The 21,130-nt window shown below is 33.3% G+C and overlaps 2 protein-coding genes across 3 annotated transcripts in view; one reads left to right on the forward strand and one right to left on the reverse strand.

Annotated features, from left to right (window-relative positions):
- Window positions 1-4,295, reverse strand: part of LOC126827706 (conserved oligomeric Golgi complex subunit 5) — a 22,394-nt gene extending 18,099 nt beyond the window's left edge. Inside the window, exon 1 of the mRNA XM_056102291.1 lies at window positions 4,279-4,295. The gene's annotated coding sequence lies outside the window, so the exon portion shown is untranslated. The remainder of the gene's footprint in view (window positions 1-4,278) is intronic.
- LOC126827708 (phytanoyl-CoA hydroxylase-interacting protein) lies at window positions 3,275-20,540 on the forward strand. 2 transcript variants are annotated; one of them, XM_050557198.2, is made up of 5 exons: window positions 3,275-3,469; window positions 14,634-14,984; window positions 16,296-16,611; window positions 17,842-17,904; window positions 18,181-20,540. In XM_050557198.2, exons 1-5 carry the CDS (start codon window positions 3,437-3,439, stop codon window positions 18,552-18,554), a joined length of 1,137 nt encoding a protein of 378 aa, XP_050413155.2. In that variant the 5' UTR covers window positions 3,275-3,436; the 3' UTR covers window positions 18,555-20,540. The 2 variants fall into 2 exon arrangements, with proteins under 2 accessions (XP_050413155.2, XP_050413154.2); XM_050557197.2 differs by having other exon boundaries at window positions 3,286-3,469; window positions 17,842-20,540.
- Window positions 20,541-21,130: the final 590 nt, after the last annotated feature.

The raw sequence follows: 21,130 nt of genomic DNA on the forward strand, positions 1-21,130 counted from the left end.
AGTTGGAATTCGAAATAAGAGTACACCATAGTACCACTGTCTGGGCCAATTTTCCTCATAGCACACTGCTTGACGAATATCAATATTTATTAACTTTTGTTCAGAAGACTTATGTCCGGAAACCGTTTGTGGTATCATCTAGACAGATGAATTCATATTTGTCAGTCATGTATTTCATAAAGTGAAAAGTGTAAAATGAATCATCGAAGTCTCTGTGTCCGCAACTTGTGTGGTATGGTATCCACAGATCATATTCGTCTGTAATGTAATGCACACCAAGTTCTAAGTTAAAAATAATCATCACGAAAATAATTGGAAATGCATTTACGACTAGGTATCCCAAAAGTCATCCCCCACGATTTCCTCTTTTCTTATGTGTTGTTCTTACATGTAGAACTTGTTGTGAAATACGTAACTGACGAAAATGACCTGTGGATACAACATCTAGACTATACCACAAAAGTTACTGGACACGGAGTCTTCGATGCAAAAACGGACCACATTACCATTTCTGAACGAATAGGAGAACTTAAATTCTTAATGACTGGATATACCACAAATGATTCTCACTCCGGTAAAATGGTGCAAAGACAAAGGAGATGAAATTAAAAATGCGTCAGTTGGCCCCGTTGTATTGTTATGGGGGTTTTATGCATAAAAACAATTAAGCTACATTTATTGTGTCTTAAGGTTAAATTCTTTGAAATTCTAATTAGCTGACTGGTAAGTTCTGCACATGGTTTATTTATTGACAGGTAGATTCCTGGGTCAGGTCAAATTAAGTTGCCCTTAAAAAAGTATTACAATTTGCTATTATAAACCAATCCAAGAGAAAGATTGATGATTGTCCCTTTTTTTTCTGAAACAATCATCTTCAATTATCAAATTCAGAGAGAAAGAGAGAGAAATGGGGTTTAACGTCCACTCGGCACAAACTAGGTCATTTCGGGACTAACATATGGTTTAATTTTATTTACATAATTGGCTTGTGCGTAGGGGTCTTTAGCAGTGGGAGGAAACCAGAGGACCCGGAGAAAACCCACGAGGTTGGACAGGCGACCCTAATCCTTGCCACGTACAACCGGGGATTCAAAATCACGCCAGTCGACTCAATGACAGACTTTATGATACAGCACGCGCATGCTAACCATTCAGCCATCCAACCCCCCTATCAAATTCAGTGACTCTGAAAACTTAATAGAGGACATATTACAAGCCATATCAAAACAGAAAATTGACGATTATCTTAAAAATTGATCAATTTAGAGAAAATCTGGCCGCCATTTTTTTAATTTCCGCCATCTTGGATTTTGGAAACTCTATTTTAGATTGATTTTAAGTTCAATGACATTGAAAACCCTTTAAATTACGTGTTACAAACCATATCAAAGAGTGAAATGACTTTTATCTGACAAATCGGCCATTTTAGATAAATTTTGGTTGACATTTTGAATTTCCGCCATCTTGGATTTTGAAAACTCTTTTTTTCTTTAGATTAAGGTAGATTCCTGGGTCAGATCAAATTCAGTTGCCCTAAAAAAACTATTACAATTTGCTATTATAAACCAATCCAATAGAAAGATTGGTGATTGTCCCTTTTTTTTCTGAAACAATCATCTACAATTATCAAATTCAGTGACTCTGAAAACTTAATAGAGGACATATTACAAGCCATATCAAACAGAAAATTGACGATTATCTTAAAAATTGACCAATTTAGAGAAAATCTGGCCGCCATTTTTTAATTTCCGCCATCTTGGATTTTGGAAACTCTATTTTAGATTGATTTTAAGTTCAATGACATTCAAAACCCTTTAAATTACGTATTACAAACCATATCAAAGAGTGAAATGACTTTTATCTGACAAATCGGCCATTTTAGATAAATTTTGGTCGACATTTTGAATTTCCGCCATCTTGGATTTTGAAAACTTTTTTTCTTTAGATTAATTTTAAGTTCAGTGACAGTGAAAACCCTTTAGATTACATATTACAAACCAAATCAAACTTTGAAATGACTTTAATCTGACAAATCGGCCATTTTAGGTAAATTTTAGCCGCCATTTTGAATTTCCGCAATCTTGGATTTGGGGAAACTAGTTTTAGAGATTATTTTTCAGTTCAATTACAACAAAAACCTTATATATGATATATTACAAGCCATACCTTGCATGAAAATCACCCATCCTATCTGGAAATTCATTTTACGTCAACTTTTAGCGGCCATTTTGGAAATCAGACAAACCCCAACCGAAAATGACGTCATAAATAAAAAAAAAATTCTAAAAATCGTGTTCAGCTAGCAATTTCGCCTCTGGAAATTGCTGGCCTGAAATGATTTGGAAAAAAAATGTCTTATTGTGAGACCCCTATTATTATGTACATAATAAGACAATTTCATGAATAGATCATGTTTTAGTTTATGAGGATATAAATTAGTGTATCTCCTAGAAGCATTTATTGACTGTTTTTAGAAATTAAATTTTGAATTCCAAAAGACATGAAAGGTCTTAATGACATTTGCTGAATGATGTCATTAACCTATAAATACTACTAATATAGAGCGAAGCTCTACAGCATCGCGCAAAGCACGGTGCTTGAGCAAAGCTCTTTTCCGGTAACACAGGAGCGTAACTGAAATTGTCACCCACAGACTGTTGATTAAAAAAAAATTCAGACCGGAACCGGATACACTGGGCAAAACAGGCAATGCGCATGTCAACTTACCAAATCTCGCCAAAGCGAGATTACGCGCCTCATAGAACTATTTCTATGACGCGTCTAATCACTGACGTCACATATTTTTGACGTCAATGAAAATAATTCTCACACTTTTTTGTTCTTTTTTAAAAAACAAAATTAATGTATACAATTTAGATCTAATTGAAAATCAATTTGGAAAAACTAAATTATTTAACATTTTTTGTATCACTTGAGAAAATTAATTATGAAGGTTTTATATTTGACAATAATCAGCTTCGCTCTACTCAGGCAATGCCTGTTACATATTAATTTTAAGGCCAATTACATCAACAATTTCAGAATAAATATACACATGTGAACATTTTTTTAACAGTATCAATTGCACAAAATATGATCAGCTTCATACTGATAAATGTTTAGAAATGTCTTAAATAAATAGTGGGCTCTGTTTCTAGGAAAGAGAGATCATATTCTGTGTAATGTTCAAAACGGTCCACCATAGTTTTTCTGGATAAAAGAGTCTTCTTTAGTTGTATTGAAGTATTTATGCAACTGGTGTGATTGTGTCTACTTTAAATTATTATGGTATAGAAAAAGCGTGCTTATAATAGATGTAGAATAACTATAAGGCAAAGAGTTTCTCACCAACAAGTTTGAACAAGTCAGTCAGTCAACCAGACGAGAAAAGAGAACAGTAGAACAACTTAAAAAAATCGAGAAAAGACAGTCAAAAATGGAACAACCGATACTCCAGTACACCATGAATGTATGTATTTTGATCTTATAAGGAATATATTTATCACAGTAATATCTATATAGTTACTGTGCTGTATGGTGGCCCATGGTCGCAATAGCGTTTTTTGGGTTATTTTTGGTATTTCATTTAACCCTTCCTGAGCTTACCACTTTACACCCATACAGGGCTATGCAAATATTGAGTAAAAATCAAGCTTTAGACCCTGTTGTGAAAAATCATTCATACCTGGAATATGAATGCGACTACAACTGTAAAATTGCAAATGTATATCCATTATATATGACTTGGGATTTTTGCATATTTTTAGTTTAGATTTTATGGTTACTATGGTTACCAGTGGGTTTCAAAATGGCTGCCATATTATTGTCATAAATGAAATATTGGATAATTTTTTGTCATTAAAAAATTCAAGATGGTCAGGAATAAAGCTATATGGATTATTACCATGATAGATATCTCTTTTGTAAGAATAGTATAGGTTTTTGGGGAAAAGTCACTAAATTGTGATAATAATGGTTTTTTTCTAAAAATAATGAAATATAAACGAGCAGTATTGACAATTTTGTGGTAGACAATACAAATATAAAATCATCAGTAACAAGTTTTTATTAACAATAAAATAAAAATAATTTAAATATTTGGAAAATAACAATAATATATACCGAAATATTCACATTAGTGTTGCCATGGTAACCAATTTGACCATATCGTATACGTTTATATCGGCAGGGATCTACGTGCGCGACTGTATAAAAGCAGACGAATAATTTCCTCCGGAGAAGTCTTCCTTTTTTTTGTGTCTTTACTTTGTGACAAACCTCTGAATTTTCATCAAAAGAAGAGTCCCCACTAATAGTATAGTCACTACCCGAATCCAATATAGACGTGACGTCATCGGCATCGGGATTCAGCCGAAGTCTTTTTGTTGTGAAGGACGCCATTCCTTGGCTGTTCTGACTATTGATGGTTGTTCCGTCAATAGGGGAAACCCCCTCGTAATAAAAACTCGTGTTATACACCATCTAAGGTTAAAACCATGCTTTTAGGGTAGTAAACCAAATTAAATAAAGTTGTGACAAACCTCTGAATTTTCATCAAAAGAAGAGTCCCCACTAATAGTATAGTCACTACCCGAATCCAATATAGACGTGACGTCATCGGCATCGGGATTCAGCCGAAGTCTTTTTGTTGTGAAGGACGCCATTCCTCGGCTGTTCTGACTATTGATGGTTGTTCCGTCAATAGGGGAAACCCCCTCGTAATAAAAACTCGTGTTATACACCATCTAAGGTTAAAACCATGCTTTTAGGGTAGTAAACCAAATTAAATAAAGTTCCCGACTATCGTCGGATGCCGCTCTGACAGACTATAAAATTATCCCGACAATCGTCGGGATTAGCTCAGAAAGGGTTGAAATAATAAAAATATTAGTACAAAAAAAAAAAGAAACTTTTTTTTTTTTTTTTTTTTAAAAACCTCTTTCTAAAAAATTTAAAAAAAAAAATCTTTTTAAAATTTTTTTTAAAAAAAATCTTTTTAAAATTTAAAAAAAAAAAAATCTTTTTAAAATGAAAAAAAAATCTATATAAAAAAAAATAAAATATATTTTAAAAAAAATAAAAAAGAAATAATATTAAAAAAAAAAATTAAATGAAAAAAAAAAAAAATTGAAAAAGAAAAGATAAAAAATAATTCCAGACGTGGCCCATCGTCGCAATAGTGTCTTGAGTATCCAGACCCAGTATACAGCTATCATTAGACTAGAGCGACCAGAAACATTTTGTGGCCCATTGTTGCAGTAGTATCTCGATTATTATGTGTGGGATCTATGAAGAACGTATAAACTCGAACGACAAGAAACGAGTCTGTAGTTATCTCACGTCAACATAATTGTAGATACTTCAATTTTGATTAGCTAAGCACTAAAATAAATCTAATATTGTCTATTATCCAATCAAATACTAAAATTTGAATTTTATCTTAGTAAAACAGGCCCCAGACGAAGTCCACGTAGGCTATCATGCTCTATTTTGTATTTGAAATTGATGTTGTCCGCCATCGCACTTTCGCACCTCTTACCCGTTCCTGTGGTCGTAGCGGGGGACTAGCGATGACCTCAGGGAGAGCAGGGGTTTCACAAAAACTGAAGCTAAAATCACTAACATAGATTTTAAAATCAAAGTGAAATTTTAAATTTATGTGTTTCACGAAGATCGATTGTAACTTAAAATTTAATTTTAATAGATTTTAGTTAAAATTACGTGTGCCTTGATGTGAGGTAACTATAGAGACTGGTTTCTTGTCGCTCGAGTCTATACCATACGTTCCTAATAGATCCCACACAGGATAATATGAACGACAGACCCACGATGTTTGACAGGTCACCCTACTCCTTGTCAAGTACAACCGGGGATTCGAAATCACGCCAGTTGACTCAATGACGGGCTTTATGATATGACAGGCTTTATGATACAGCGCGCACGTGCTAACCATTCCCCCCCCCCCCCCCCCGGCTACTTAGTAGTAGTAGGCCTATACTTCGAGGATTAGTTTCAAAGTTGTTAACTACTTTTGAAATTCGACCTCAGGGAGACCAAGTGTTTTAGAAAAACATTACATAAGCCTTTTGAGGGGAGAATAGGCCTTGCGCACTAGTAGGCCGAATGGTGTCATTAAAGTCAATGACTTCAAATGTCATTATGTATGTAGGCCTAGTTCTAGTTAGACTGGATAAACTAGTCTAAATGACGCTTGGCTTCTATAGTCTATTAATTATACATTTCTATTGACTTGCATATGTATAAATACATATATCCAAATCCATAGACGTCATGGGTGGAAAAATTGTGTTTCACGTGTTGATGTCTGTTTACCTTTTTCCTTTCGGAAGGGGAGATAACTACAAACTCGTTTCTTGTCGCTCGAGTTATGCCACATAGGATAATCGAGACACTATAGCAACAATGGGCCACGAGGTAATTCTGGTCACTCGAGTCGAATGATAGCTGTCGTAGGCCGATTTTATACTGAGTCTGGATAATCAAGACACTATTACGACGATGGACCACGTGCAGAATTCTTTTTTTGATTTTTTCTATTTCACTAATTTTTTTTTTTTTAATTAAAATGTTATTTTTTTTATAGATTTTTTTAATCTTAAATATTTTATTAATTTTTTTTATATAGATTTTTTTTTATTTTAAAAAGATTTTTTTTTTTTCTTAAATTTTAAAAAGATTTTTTTTCTTTTTAATTTAAAAAGATTTTTTTTTCTTTTTAATTTAAAAAGATTTTTTTTTTCTTTTTAATTTAAAAAGATTTTTTTTTTCTTAAATTTTAAAAAGATTATTTTTTATATTGTAAAACAAAAGAAAAAAAAAATGTTTCTTTTTTTTTACTTTTATTTTTCATGATTTTAAATGAAATACAAAAAATAACCCCAAAAACGCTATTGCGACCATGGGCCACCATAGTGCTGGGATGTAGGTCAATTGAGCAATAAATCAATGTTACTCAACCCACTAGAAAATTGGACCCAGTTTCTATGTAGGCTAAACTGTATTTATCTAGCTATACAATCAAATATCTACATGCCTTGATAATTATATATGTGACCCACTGCATGTTATTAAGTCGGAATGCGGCAAAATTAATTTTGCACAAGAGACAAAATAAGCGAAAATATTGATTTTGATCGAAATTGAGATTTTCACAAAAATGAGTCTATAAATAAACTATCTATTGACTCAAAAGATCAAAATAGCAATAAAACATTTTAAAACGTCTTTATTTGGACGTTTTGTAAGAGTACCGTATTCTTAAATCTGTCTTTTTCTGAATATTCTCAGCGGAATTAGATATTTTTCTCTGCTCGCAGCGGGCTAACCTGTCAATCCTCTTGCAAAATGCTTGGCATCGGTGTAAAGCGGAGAATTTCTAGTTTATAAATATGACCAAAGTATTGCCGATGAATTCATTTTGAAGAAATACAAAAGGGTTTTAAAACTCCTAAAAATGTAAACATACTCCGCTTATTGCTATGCTTCCAACACGACTCGTTTGCTGATTGGCCCAGACGACGCCTGCAAAGCATTGTGGTTCCATGGCCGATCGAGGCTCAAGCAGACGATAGAAATTAGATTTGGGCAATGTTATGGTGTATCTACATGCGATTCACTCTGAGAAGTGGCATAAAACAACTGTTGTTGTTGTTTATTAAAGATTTAACGTTCAAAACAATGAATATGATATTATGGACAGGTTGATTTAATTAAATTATTTACGCTTGAAAACTGTTAAAAACACAAAATAAAAAGCTCCTTGGATACCAACAACTTAATTCTGATCGTATATAGATATATATATACATTGTAAATGTATTGTAAATCAATCAACAAGCCGTTCGTATCATTGAGTAATACTAATCTGTAATCACTTTTCACGGATTAATGATTAGTTGATTGATAATTAACAATGATAAGGCCACCGACAATTCATTATTTACTCCGAATAACTAATCAAAGCGGCGATGATTTAATGTCTCGTTTGGTCTGTTAGAAAATAATTTATAGTCCTTAAATGGAAATAAACAAAATAGTGAATAATTTTCTTTCCGAAGAGAATTTTATTGATAGGTGAATTCTGTTTACTGTCGCTTCATACGGCATGCAAAGTTAAGAATGCATATTGGATATTATTATTGTTTAAAATTCTATTATCACCATGGGTCGGGAAAATGAGAACGACCAATGAGTCGAAACGCGACGATTATTATCGAGTGGGAAAAATAATCTGCCACTGTTTAATTACACCGCTTCCAAAATGAACGTAAGCATTTCATGCCAATGAAATTTCTATTCTATTATGGACTCACATTTTGATACCGTTACGGTACCTCGGGCTTAAAATAACAATAGACTTATTGTACACGCAAAATCTTAATTCAGGCATGCTGCTTTGGCGGCTTCTTTGATGATTAAGATAGGCTACTAAACTTGATTACCCAATCAACAACTTTAATCTTCTGACCAGTGGCACCAAGGTGCTAAATAATTGATGAGATTAACTGAACTGAAGTTAATCTCACCAAAGTTATAATATACATACTTAGACTACTAATGTATACACTGTTCTAAATTATAACGCTATCATAGGAAATGTGAATATGCCGCATGTGTTGTGGATGTTTTACTATGAAAAGAGCGCATTTACTACGATTTTCGTTATCAGCACCCTTGAAAACCTAAAGAAGAAAATATTAATATTAAACGACAAAATAACGAAAGATTTAATGGCATGGTTGCTGTGTGATATTGTTTTAGAACATACCGACACCTTTAACTTGCTTTTTTCTAAAAACTGCAGATGTCAGTGCATTCAATGCATTTGCAACTGAGAGCTCGCCCTTTTCCATTCTCGAACGTTAAACAGTCACCCATGCCCGATGAATTAATAAATTAAATTCTCGTAATGCAATTATATCCACTGTAAATAGCGTTTGTTTACAGCTTTCTATAATGTTAATAATGTATCTTTGATCATAAGGCCTAGTACCAACTCTTTTAATTAGAACTTGGCAATCGCGGTCAAACCACGAACAGTGATATTGTTCCACCACCAGCGGAACATTAAATTAGTAATCATATAAAACACCCAATAGCTAAATGATTCCGCACCACACCGTATCGTAGCAAAATGAACTGGCTCATCTAAATGGCCACATTTCCAGTGCTTGAGTTACTTTTCTTTTACAAATCATCCTATTTCAAGTGCTATTATTATTCCATTTGTTATTATATTTTATTAAAAAAAATACTAGTAATTTGTGATGCATTATAATACAATTTGTTATTATAATTATTTTATTAAATCTATGAGAGTTTTTAGCATACTGTTGTCTTTTGAAAACTGTTCTCTTTTCTTATACTTGATAGCATAAGGTGTTGAATACCGTCGTTTCATTGGTATACCCTAGCCTGCAAGGTGTGACCATAACTGATGGGTGACAATAAAATCATCGAATATGTAAAATGATAAATATTCGTTGCATCGACCCAACACCATGTTTTTCGTATTCAGCACCCCAGAAAACCTCTAAAATGATATATTACACGAGTACCAAGTATAAGAACTTCAATAATTGCCATTTTGGTGGCCATTTTGAAAAACAAGATGGAGGATACAGTCCAGTCGACCCCTGATGCTACAACTTTTATGCCTAATAAAACATATAAAATGACACGGTTACAAATACACAGTGATAAAAAAAAAACAGAATTGTCATTTTGGTCGCCATTTTGATAAAACAAAATGGTTGATATTGACGGATTAATTTTACTACTACGATTATCATTTTGGTCGCCATTATGAAAAACAAAATGGCGGGTATTATCGGATTTATTCTTATACTGCAATTGTTTGATGTAGCACCCCCAAAAACCCATTCAATGACATTAATAAACACATAACTTATGAAAACTCGAAAATTTGTCATTTTGGCGTCCATTTTGAAAAAAAAGATGGCGGAAATTGTCGGATCAAATTGTTACTACAATTTTCGTCTTCAGCACCCCTGAAAACCCCTAGAAAACAATATTCAACGACTAAATAGCAAATAAATGGCTTGGTTGCTATGGGATTTTGTTTTGAAACATACCAAATCTTTAACTTGATTTTTCTCAAAACTTACTTTGGTGAGTTGGGTGGCATTAAGCAGTCACAACTCGGTCAATTTTCGCCCGATTCAAACAAACTATACATCAAATTGAAGGTAATGAGTCGGATAATGTGAAAATAACAATAACTCAATTTTCAAAATTTCCTCATTAATGCAACTCAGTATGCCATGGGGGGTCACATATAGCTATGACTATGAATCAAAATAAATCTAACTAGAACTCCACAGGAGTGCTGAAGGCTTTCATGACACTGAAAGAGAGAGAGAGAGAAATGGAGTTTAACGTCCACTCGACACAAACTAGGTCATTTCGGGACTAACATATGGTTTAATTTTATTTCAATAATTCGCTTGCACATAGGGGTCTTTAGCAGTTTGAGGAAAACGGAGGACCCGGAGAAAACCCAGGAGGTTGGATTCATGACACTGAAACATTCTAGATTTGAAAATGGGAGTTAAATGTACCAGTCATATGGTGACGATGATATTCAATACATGTAAACATTTCTCGTTTTTCGATTATGGTTGTAATTTTGTACTTTTATTTTGCTTATTAAATTCTGTCTATTTTTTTTTATCTTTTGTTTTATCAAGTCCAGTCCTCTCATCTGCAATGTGTACAAAATAGATTTGATTGAGGAAATTAACATTCTACTTCGGAGACCTACATGTATGACAGAAAAGCCAGGACACATTTAGACCGTTTGTTTCTTGGAACCGTTCCAGGGATCTTAATCGGCTGTTTTTTGTCGGCTTTAGTCAATTGATCTTTAATCTAGCCAATTGGTAAAACAATGAACTGGCTACTAAGGTATCACAAATCAATCTACTTTCGGCCGATTACAAAGAAAGAGTTAATTATTACTCGTCAATTAAACATGCTTTATGCAAGAGCAAAATCTGCTTATTACAAGTCTTTCTTTAGGCCTGAAATGTTATCTATATTATCAATTAGACATTAATTAACTTATCCAGACCATAATACACTCTCGATGTCAAGGCTAGCCTTCGATGTTGGCTGGATTAAATTCCTATATGCCGCTTAACGGCCATTGATAATTAAATCAAAACAGTGGATAATCGAGACTATGCTGTTTTTATTAATGATTTTAGTAATGATGACCGAGACTATGCGAAAATTTCACCGGCTCCGTTCTCGGCTCATAGTGGATCAATTTGACTGAAATTTTCAGCAAATTACCTTTACACTATCTAGTTTTTAACTATTATAGCGAGAACTGCCATCTCTTTATCTTATCTCCCATAATGTATCTTTAAGAAACCCATCAAAGAGTCAATCATTACAATAAATACCTTCGGCTTATTTCATAAATAAACAACTTAATTGAGGTAATCATGCCAAGTACTTGAACACATCGCAGTATGACACCAGGAAACGTAAACGAGATTTAACTGAAGATAGTGATGGCGGCGGCGTTGACCTTGAACTTCAAGCATGCACGTCGTCAATGGAAATTCCAAAAGCCAGAGATCCTCCCAGTCCAATATAGGTCAACCAAATTATCGGCAATAAAAGACCATATTAATCTGACGATCATACCTGCGCAGCAAAGAAAGGCGATGGCAGAACAAAGAGTTTAATTCCCAAATCTATAGAAATTTTTTCAAACCAGGCGTTAATCCGAAATGCGTATTTCATCAAAATGAAATACGCATTGCCATCGAAAATTATGAACAATGATTGAACGATTTGACAGAACAGCAGGGACATGAAATGACAAACAAATTATATTGTGATTTTAATTGTTGTGGTGAATTTATTTCTTTAAAGGAGCTAAATCGCTAATATTTAGTAAGGTTGCAACGATATCAAATTATTTTATCATGATTAATTACGATAACAGCTTTTGAAACTATCGCGATAAATAGCAGTATTGCGATTATGTATTTTATCATGATAATTCTCTTTTATCGCGATAATTTAATATAAATATATAATAATGACGATGATGGAATGTTCCAGACAATACACCATAAAAGTCACAATTTGTTTCCAACTTTTATTTTCACAATTCCAAATAAGTAGTTATAGTAGTAGTTTTTATAAACAAAATGTTATAATAGTAGCTCTTTCTGAGTATAACTGTACGTTTCAGTTTGGTGTACATGTTTATATAAATCTATTCAGTTTTCTGATGCAAAAAAAAAACAAACAAAAACTCAGCAGCTGTGTTAACAAATCAAAATGAAATGAAGTAATCACTACTGTAAACTAAAATCTTTAGTCTTTATGAAGATGTATTACTATTAATCAACTGTTTGAAAATATCTGATTATTCATATACAGAATTGCGTATTATTTACAAACGATTTGGGAATTTGAATATCCGATTATTGACACACAGAGAATTTCAATATCAGATTATTTACATAGAATAGAATCAAATTATAATTATTTGGATTTCCGATCATTCACACAAAATAACATTAGCTACATTTGGTTGATAAACTAATATCATCATCTCCAAAAAAATCTGAGTATGTTTGACCCTTCCCTAGAATCTTGCGTGTTGGACATATTTATTACAATGTTAATGTCATTGGTTAAAAATAAAATTAATTCATAGATTGAAGCTATGATGATCCATGACGGCATAACAAGAAAGAAAATTGAAACATCCGGGGAGTTGAGCATTGACTAAATTGACCAGCCTCGAATATGTTAGGCTATAATTGGGCAGTGTGATTGTACGTGTTTCCAATAACCGTAGTTGTCTAAATACGAAAATATCAGCTAATGTATACTTTTGATTGATATTGGTTTGTATGATTTTAAAAATAAGCAACTAAAAATTGTAAAAAAAAACCCCACTTGAACGTATAAAAATTTATTCCAATTGCTGAACCCGAGTACGAGTCGTTATAATATTTTATGAGAAAAGAGACTGGATGATCAGTTATAACAGTTGCCTAGCACCGGCATCTTCCGCCACACCGGAAATGAACTTGTCAGAGTTACTATCGATGAATGTTATTGATTTAAAATAACGTCTATTCTCCCGATAATCAGTGGTCTGGCGATTATTAGATTTATCGCGATAACTGAACAAATCTCCCGATATACCGGGGATGGCGATTATCTGATTTTGGGCCGAAACGATATTATAATTTAAAAAATAATCGCGATTATGCGGCATCCCCGGGGTATCGCTGCAACCTTAATATTTAGGACCTAGAAATTGACCCAAATGGGTCGCAACGCATATAATAATGTAATTTGATTGTATATAAACTGATTTACATTCAATTGTTTCCGTTTTGACTCTTTAATTTCAAATCAGTTATGTCCAGCGAAATACGGCCTGTGTCTCAACCCTATAGCAATTTCTAGCGTCTGGTTATTCCAATCTATTGAGCAGGTTCTCCAGTTGAAAATGTTTAGGGGGGTGGGGGATGGGTGGCCAAATGGTTAGAGCATGCACGCTGTATTATAAGGTCTATCGTTTTCAGTCAATTGACGTGATTTATAGTGATTTCGATTCCCCGTTCCCGGTTGTACATGACAATTTGAATATATTCCTGAGAAGAGTTAATAACAGTTTGCATACCATTTATAAAGTTCAAGAATATAGATCTATTTGGTCATTCAATCGCCATTATTAAAGTCCCGGACCTTCTTGCCACAGAAATGGATTAACGTGTGTGAGTAGAATCATAAGGTCTGTCATTGGATCAAATGGCATGGGTTCTATTCGAGTAGGGTCACATGTTCAGCCTCCTAGGTTTCCTCTTGGTCCTCCAGTTTCCTCCCACTGCTAAAGACCCCTATGCGCAAATGACTTATTAAAATAAAATTTAATCATGTGTTAGTCCCGAAAATGACCTAGTTTGTGTTGAGTGGATCTCTCTCTCTCTCTCTCTAAATGCATCCCTGAAATAAAATTTTAAAACATAGACAATAAGTGCAAATTAGGTAAAGCTTCCAGCCCCGCCACCCCACCCCAACCAGAAGTAACAGAATCTAAATGTTTCATAGAGATTTGTACGTCCAATGCAAACGATGACTATGGTCTCGGTCTTGTTGATATAATTGAGTCAAATTTATTTATCAGGCAATACACATGCAGCACCCTTATTTTATGATTTAAACTATAGTTCTACACACACAAATGTACTGTATGAGATAAAATTGTGGCTAGTTTAGTTCTTATTAAACTCGGCAGACCAATAGAACTCGCATTGTGAGGTTTTATCATGAAATGTTCCCACACAGTAAACAAGTGTCGTTACATCTGCACGCATTCGATGTATTGTAAATAAAAAACAGTTATTTTTGTTTACATTAGTCAAAGCAAAGATCTTTTACATTTCCTTACTCTGGAGCAAGATGTTTCTTCTGGTGACATTATTAGGTGTCAGCTACTGGCCTAATTGATAGACAGACTGATGGACAGACAGTTGGACAGATAGAGGAATTAATTGATTGTCTTGGTGAAAGAGAATACAATAACATTCCTTATTTTTTTTTATATACAGATAGGACAGAGAAAGGTTAAAGTTAAATGGGATGAAAGTATGGAAATCAACATCTTATTCTGTGCTGTATTTAACTCAAATACAAAAGAATTATATTTTTATCGTAAACGTGTTGATAATGATGATGATGATGTTGATAATGATGTTGATAATGATGATGATGATGATGATGATGATGATGATGGATTTATTAATGATGAACTTGAGTTTTCTATTTATGGAAGAAATACAAACAAAATTCAACTTCTGGGATCAAGTACATTTATAAGTCCCCGTAGATTGTATGAAAACTCATGCCAACTGAAAGCTGAAAATTTATTACAACGACCAGATTCATATGTACCTGAAAATGTAAGTTAATATATATCTTAATTACGCCTAATTAAGCTTTTTAAAAAGTGTGTAGTATTTCAAGTGCAAAAATTCTCAAACTTGACCAAAGAAAATGCCTTTTTGGTCAAACTCTCCCTTGGCGATCCACCACCACAATAGCCAATAAAATGACTTGGCCATCAAAACATGCTGTTGCAGAAGTTTTGCCAGGCTTTAAAACATGTATGTAAGTAAAATATCAGAAATCATTAGAATTTGTTTGGCTTCTAGTTCTGCACATGCTAACATTTAGTCTACAAAGCATATGTTATCATGAATTTAGCTGTTCTAAATCATTCAAAATCAAGAGCCATAAACAGTACATATAAACCTATAGGCAATCTAACGATAAATTTGCTCTTTACAAGATTTTTCAAAGTGATCAATGTCCATAACTCTGGCAGTTGTAGAGTGTCCACAAGATTTTTATTAAAGTATCAAGGGCCATAACTCTAGTAGTAATTGTTGGAAATCAATCGATTTTTTTATAAATTTAATCGGATTATAACTTAACATTAAATACAGAAACTCTTGTTAAAACACCACAATTAAACAATACCCAAAAGTCGTAGTGAATGACGTGTGGTTTAAAGATGGGTTCCCGCATACAAACTGGGTGATTTAATGGTATATATGGACGAAAAACATATTCAAACTAATTAATTTGTCATAATTATGCTTCAAATCCTTCTCAAACATTGTAATTGCGAAGGAATGCCCTGCTAACAAAATTCAATCAAACCAGGTCATATTTACGTCACGTCTTGGAAATCAGAGGAGAATCCATTGCATACATAAGACGATGCTGTCTTTAATCGCTTATTTTTTATTACAAATATCAAATCCTAATTAAATTCTCGGATTATCCACTACCCGCATCTTCTTCTGTCATTTTTATCTCAGAAAGTGTTGTACGTCTAACCCTTCATAAAGTTTATCAACTTGTACATCAAGCGCTCAATGTTCGCTTGTAACCTTTGACATCACGCGTGCAGAATCTCTTAATCGTCGGGCTGTTGATTAGGGGAACCCTTACGTTTTTTTCCTGTATATGCTCCATGAGTGTTTTTCGGGGAATCCAGTATTTTTCTAGTAAGATTGGATATCTCTACTTTCCATATATACCAAAATTGCCATACTTTTATTGGAAATAACCACCCGATAAATACTTTTCTGGGAACCCATCTTTAACAGACAAGACCATATATAACTACGTCAATATGTGGGCGTATAAAAATTAAAAGAGAAAGACCTTTATTAAATAATTGATCAACCTATTCTTTGTTTCAGGTTGAAACAATTCAAGTGCATCAAAACATTCAAGTACAAGATGGAGAACGCAAAAAGCAAATAGTATTTGAACTAACAGATGAACCAAATGAAAATTTATACATCCAGCACGTTGTTATAACTTACAAAAAAAACAGCGACATAAGGCGTAAACAATATATGGAATTAATCAAGACATCCGAAAGCGAAATTCCTTGGGGACTGTCAAATAGTACCAGATCCAGATGTAAAATTACCTGTCTATTTCATAAAGTAAATAAGGTGTCCGATGTTAAATACTTTGTCACTAATTCATATTGCACAGAGTTTAATACACGTAAGTAATCTAAATATTGCTTTACGATAACTTTAGGTTGAAGGATTTTTAAGGTTTAATCAAGAGCATGCAATCCTTAAAGATAGTTGCCAGGCAACGAAATATACACCCACAGCAGCAAAGTCGTCCAGGCACTCAACTAAAGTTGTCCATATTTTTTCTTTTGTCAGTAATGAAGCATTTACAATACAAGAGTAACAACTCATTAGTAACAGAAAATCATTAGAATTTGATTTGCTTCTAGTTCTGCCCCATGGTATCATTTAGTATTCAAAACATTTAATATCATAGAATTAGCTGTTCAAGTTATCAAAAATCATTGAAAATCAACATACTTGTTCGTCTCAAGATCTTTACAGATGTGTATCAATCTAACGTTAATCGAATGATTACTTTGGCCTAAAGAGCATCCCCAACATTTTTTGAAGTAATCAAGGGCCGTAACTCTGGCAGTAATTACATGTATTCTGGTGGAAATTGTTGAAAATGAAATGAAATGGGGTTTAACATCCTACTGTTCTGCTCCTAGCCTGGGCTAATGAGGATGGGCATACGCCATACAGTGTGCTATGAGGGAAATTTTGCCCGGGCAGCGGCGCTACGTCCTACTCTTAATATCGAATTCCAACTGCCAAGGGATCTTTTACGTACACGCCAATGTGTGCACAGGACCTTGTTTTTCTGTCCCATCCAATTGACTAGAAAGCTGTCCTTGTTAGGCCCTCCGGCCTTCGCCACAGATTTTGATAAAAAAGAATTCTCTTGGTAGAATGACAATGGTAATCAATATATACAATGCTTTATCAAAATCCAATCACAAAAGTCATTGTCTTTCAAAGAATCAATCAATCAGTTTTCAATAGGCTGAATTAAAAAAGTACAGACATCATTGATGTACAAATTTAGCAAGTGACAATAATATATTGTCTTTATTTTTATCAAAATCCATTCACTTGAAGTAAAGTTATGGATTTTGATGGAATGAATTATTCAGATTACAAACTGAATATGATAAACAAGGTACATTTTTAGTTTCATCAATATCCATTAATGAAAAATAAAGATATTGCAGTCAAAAGTACCTGGAGTGTCCTGGTTTGTTAGCAATCATGGAAGTAACTCAGGTACTGCAATATTTGCAGGAAACACTTAAAATCTACTCTCATCTTCTTTTAAATCTAATCTATTTAAAGATAAAATGCTTTAAATTGAACTGTAATCTGATTTTAGATAACTCAACAGACGATGTTAACAGTTTATATAAAAAAGCTAAAGAGTTTATAAAAGATACAGGTAAGATACCTGTACGTTACCTGTATCGCAATAAACCCAGCGACCATTCTACTATTCAAGATATGGAGAAAACTGGGATCATGAAGAAATATATAAAAGACAATGCTGGAGACCCTTGTTCTTCCATTAATAACAGAATTCATGGACTCTTTTTTGCTGCTTCTCCAGACAGATTGACTGAGGAGCCACCCAACCGCAGTCCTTATGGTGACTATCGCATTATGATTAAACCTAAATACTTGCTACATGTACCTGGTCTCAATCTATATTTTGCAGACCTGTCCTGTACCTACCCAGATAGCCCACATAATGTTACACTTGTGTTGACCAAACGTGGTAGTACAGAAGATCGTTACTGTCAAAACAGGCTTATTCCTTTGAATATCGAAGAGAATGAATTTTTGTGGTACAGTAATGAAGACGACCAATACTATACAACTGCTCACAGTCGGTTGTGGGTTGAATTGTGTTATACAGAGGACATTGAGGTTCACCGAATGCGTACCAATGGAGAACTAGAGATCGTCACTAAGTGTCCAGTTTTTGGGCAAGATCGAAGTAGACCAGAAGGCACACGAAAAGAAATAGGTTGTAAAATTTGCAATCTCCCTAGGAGTGTGATGGGATTTCAAAATGTTAGATTTAGATAAAGAGCTAGCCATTCTTGCTATAATAGTTCGAAAATAGATAATGTGAAATGAATAATTTGAAAATTTCATTCAAATTACGCTACTGCGAGCCTTTTCAACCATAGCGCCATTCCTATGGAATAACCTCCCACAACATCTTCATCAGCAATGGTAACTAAGTTCAATTAAGCATGGTCTTTAAACCTATTTATTCAGCGGGCAACTTTTTATTTTTACCTTAGAATAATTGTATGGCTTTTATAATTAATGTTTTAGCTTTTATCTTATTTTATTTCTCATCATTTTTATTTAATGTTTTAACTTATATCTCATTTTATTTTTTATTATTTATATCGGTATCTAATACATTATATTTTATTTAATTTGTGATTATGTCTATCACTTAACTTTTAACTCCTGTAAAGCATTTCTGAAACAAATGTGTGGAACGCTATATAAAAATAAATTATTATTTACATGTAATATGTTTTGACTTCATTAGACTATAGGCCTACCACTGTAAAGCATTTCTGAAACGAATGTGTAGAACGCTATATAAAAATAAATTATTATTATTATTTACATGTAATATGTTTTGACTTCACTAGACTATAGGCCTAACACTATTGCTTTAACAAAAAATAAAACCTGATCTTTGCATGGATTTGAAAAAAATGTAAAGCAAAGAAAGATTCTTTGAGTTGTTGTATTATATTATATATAATTATTTTCTTAGTATATTTATTTTTGGCAGATGAAATTATCTGGCTGGTATAAAAGATTTTAAATAATTATTTTTGATAAACATTTCAATTCATTTGACAGGGAAAAAAAAAAATGAAATCAATGTGTGCTAGCCCTTCTCAAAACACACAAATTGGACTTTTACAACATCTTTGAGGAAAATATGTCAGATGCTGCAGGTCAGTTTTTGTACCATTAACCCACTGCGAATCAGTTCACACACTCTAATTAGCTGATAGCATCGACTAATCATTTTTGGCATCAACATTAGCTAACACAAGTACAAGATCAATCAACTGTTTTCTATTGTATTCATTTCTTTAAATTAATGCTAATTGGGTGATACAAATAAACCATCCAATATAAAGGAATGTTATATTCGTCAATAGTACAATAAAAATGAATTGTTTTAGAAATGGATCTCCGGGAAAATTAACAGTGTCAACGACTTTAGCATTGGTCCAACATTATCAAGATATAACTTACGTCAAATAATTCTTCAATATGGAGAATGATATGGAATCAGAATTTTTAAAATTTGCTGTCAGTCATATAGCAGAATATGATAATGTCGAAGAAATAAACTTTTTATTCTTGACATTATGAAGTGAAGAATATGAATAGTCCATCTTGGGACATGCTTTCAGTGATTTAGACCATACAACAAAACGTAAAACCAATAATTGTAAAATATGGAAAGCTAAACTGAATCAAAATTTTTAAGATTTTCTTTAAAAAATAAAACACAATTATACCCTTTCACACTGGCAGAAGTGTTCAAAGTTCAAAGTAATTATATAACTTTTAAAAAGAAATATTGCATCAACTGACCATCACTTCATATTATAATGTCGAAGATTTGAACTACTGGTATGTATTTTAATTTTCGACGCTATGAAGCAAAGAAGATGACAATCCCCCAATATATCCAAAGGCTGAAATGTCGATAGCGATGAAGTGATGGTCAGTTGGTGTGATATTTCTCTTAAAAAGTTCTATAATTATATTACTTTGAACACTTCTGCCAACATGAGAGACTACAATTGAGTTTTATATTTGAAAATAAAATCTATAGGATATTTGTACACATTATTTTACCGTTATGACAGAGAAAAGTCATACTTTTAGTAGAACAGATATTTCAAAATGATTTATAATTATAGTATAAACATAATTGTTCATTTATAGAATTGAATTTTATCTTATTGGAAAGTACACAACAATCTGTACATTTTTGTAATAAAGCATTTCTTTGTATTGAAATGGGGTTTAATGTTCTGCATCGATTGGGCTAATGAAGATGGGATTTGTATTTATAAAGAGGGGATTAGGACTAGCTACGGAGGGAAGCATGTTGGATTTATCATCTGAAGGGGTCAGGGGTGTTCTGCTACATGTACATGTCATTGGCTCTGGGTGGTTAATGTGACCCTCTCCATTTTAGCTCATGCCTCCCTATCCTGTCCCTATTGGACCAAGCAACAAATCCGAATAACTGGAATAAACACCACATATAAGAGGTTGAAATTATCTAATGATGTCAAAATATTTTCAATCAGGATGACCCTTTCTTCCCCTTTAGGTACTGAAACAATATCGAGGACTATGAAAAAAATTTCACAAATCAGCAGTGTTTCATTAAAATTCCTGTTAATCAAGGGTTCATTTAAACGCATGTCAACAACTAAAAAGGATGGACCTTGCTTTACTATTCGATCCAAATGATTAGACAGTTTCCTTGCCTAGCTCTGTGTCCTGCACCACTGACAAGTGGAAACTATTCTGGAGAATTACGAGGAACATTCACAACCAACACCTGGATCAAACATAGCTATTCAGAGTTAGTAAGCCAA

Source organism: Patella vulgata, chromosome 7 (assembly GCF_932274485.2).
Source record: "Patella vulgata chromosome 7, xgPatVulg1.2, whole genome shotgun sequence".
NCBI lineage: Eukaryota > Metazoa > Mollusca > Gastropoda > Patellidae > Patella > Patella vulgata.

Coding starts and splice junctions, on each gene's coding strand:
- LOC126827708 (XM_050557197.2), top strand. CDS start 3,437: ATGGAACAACCGATACTCCAGTACACCATGAAT. Junction 3,470..14,633: donor TACTCCAGTACACCATGAAT/GTATGTATTTTG, acceptor TTTTATATACAG/ATAGGACAGAGAAAGGTTAA. Junction 14,985..16,295: donor ATTCATATGTACCTGAAAAT/GTAAGTTAATAT, acceptor TCTTTGTTTCAG/GTTGAAACAATTCAAGTGCA.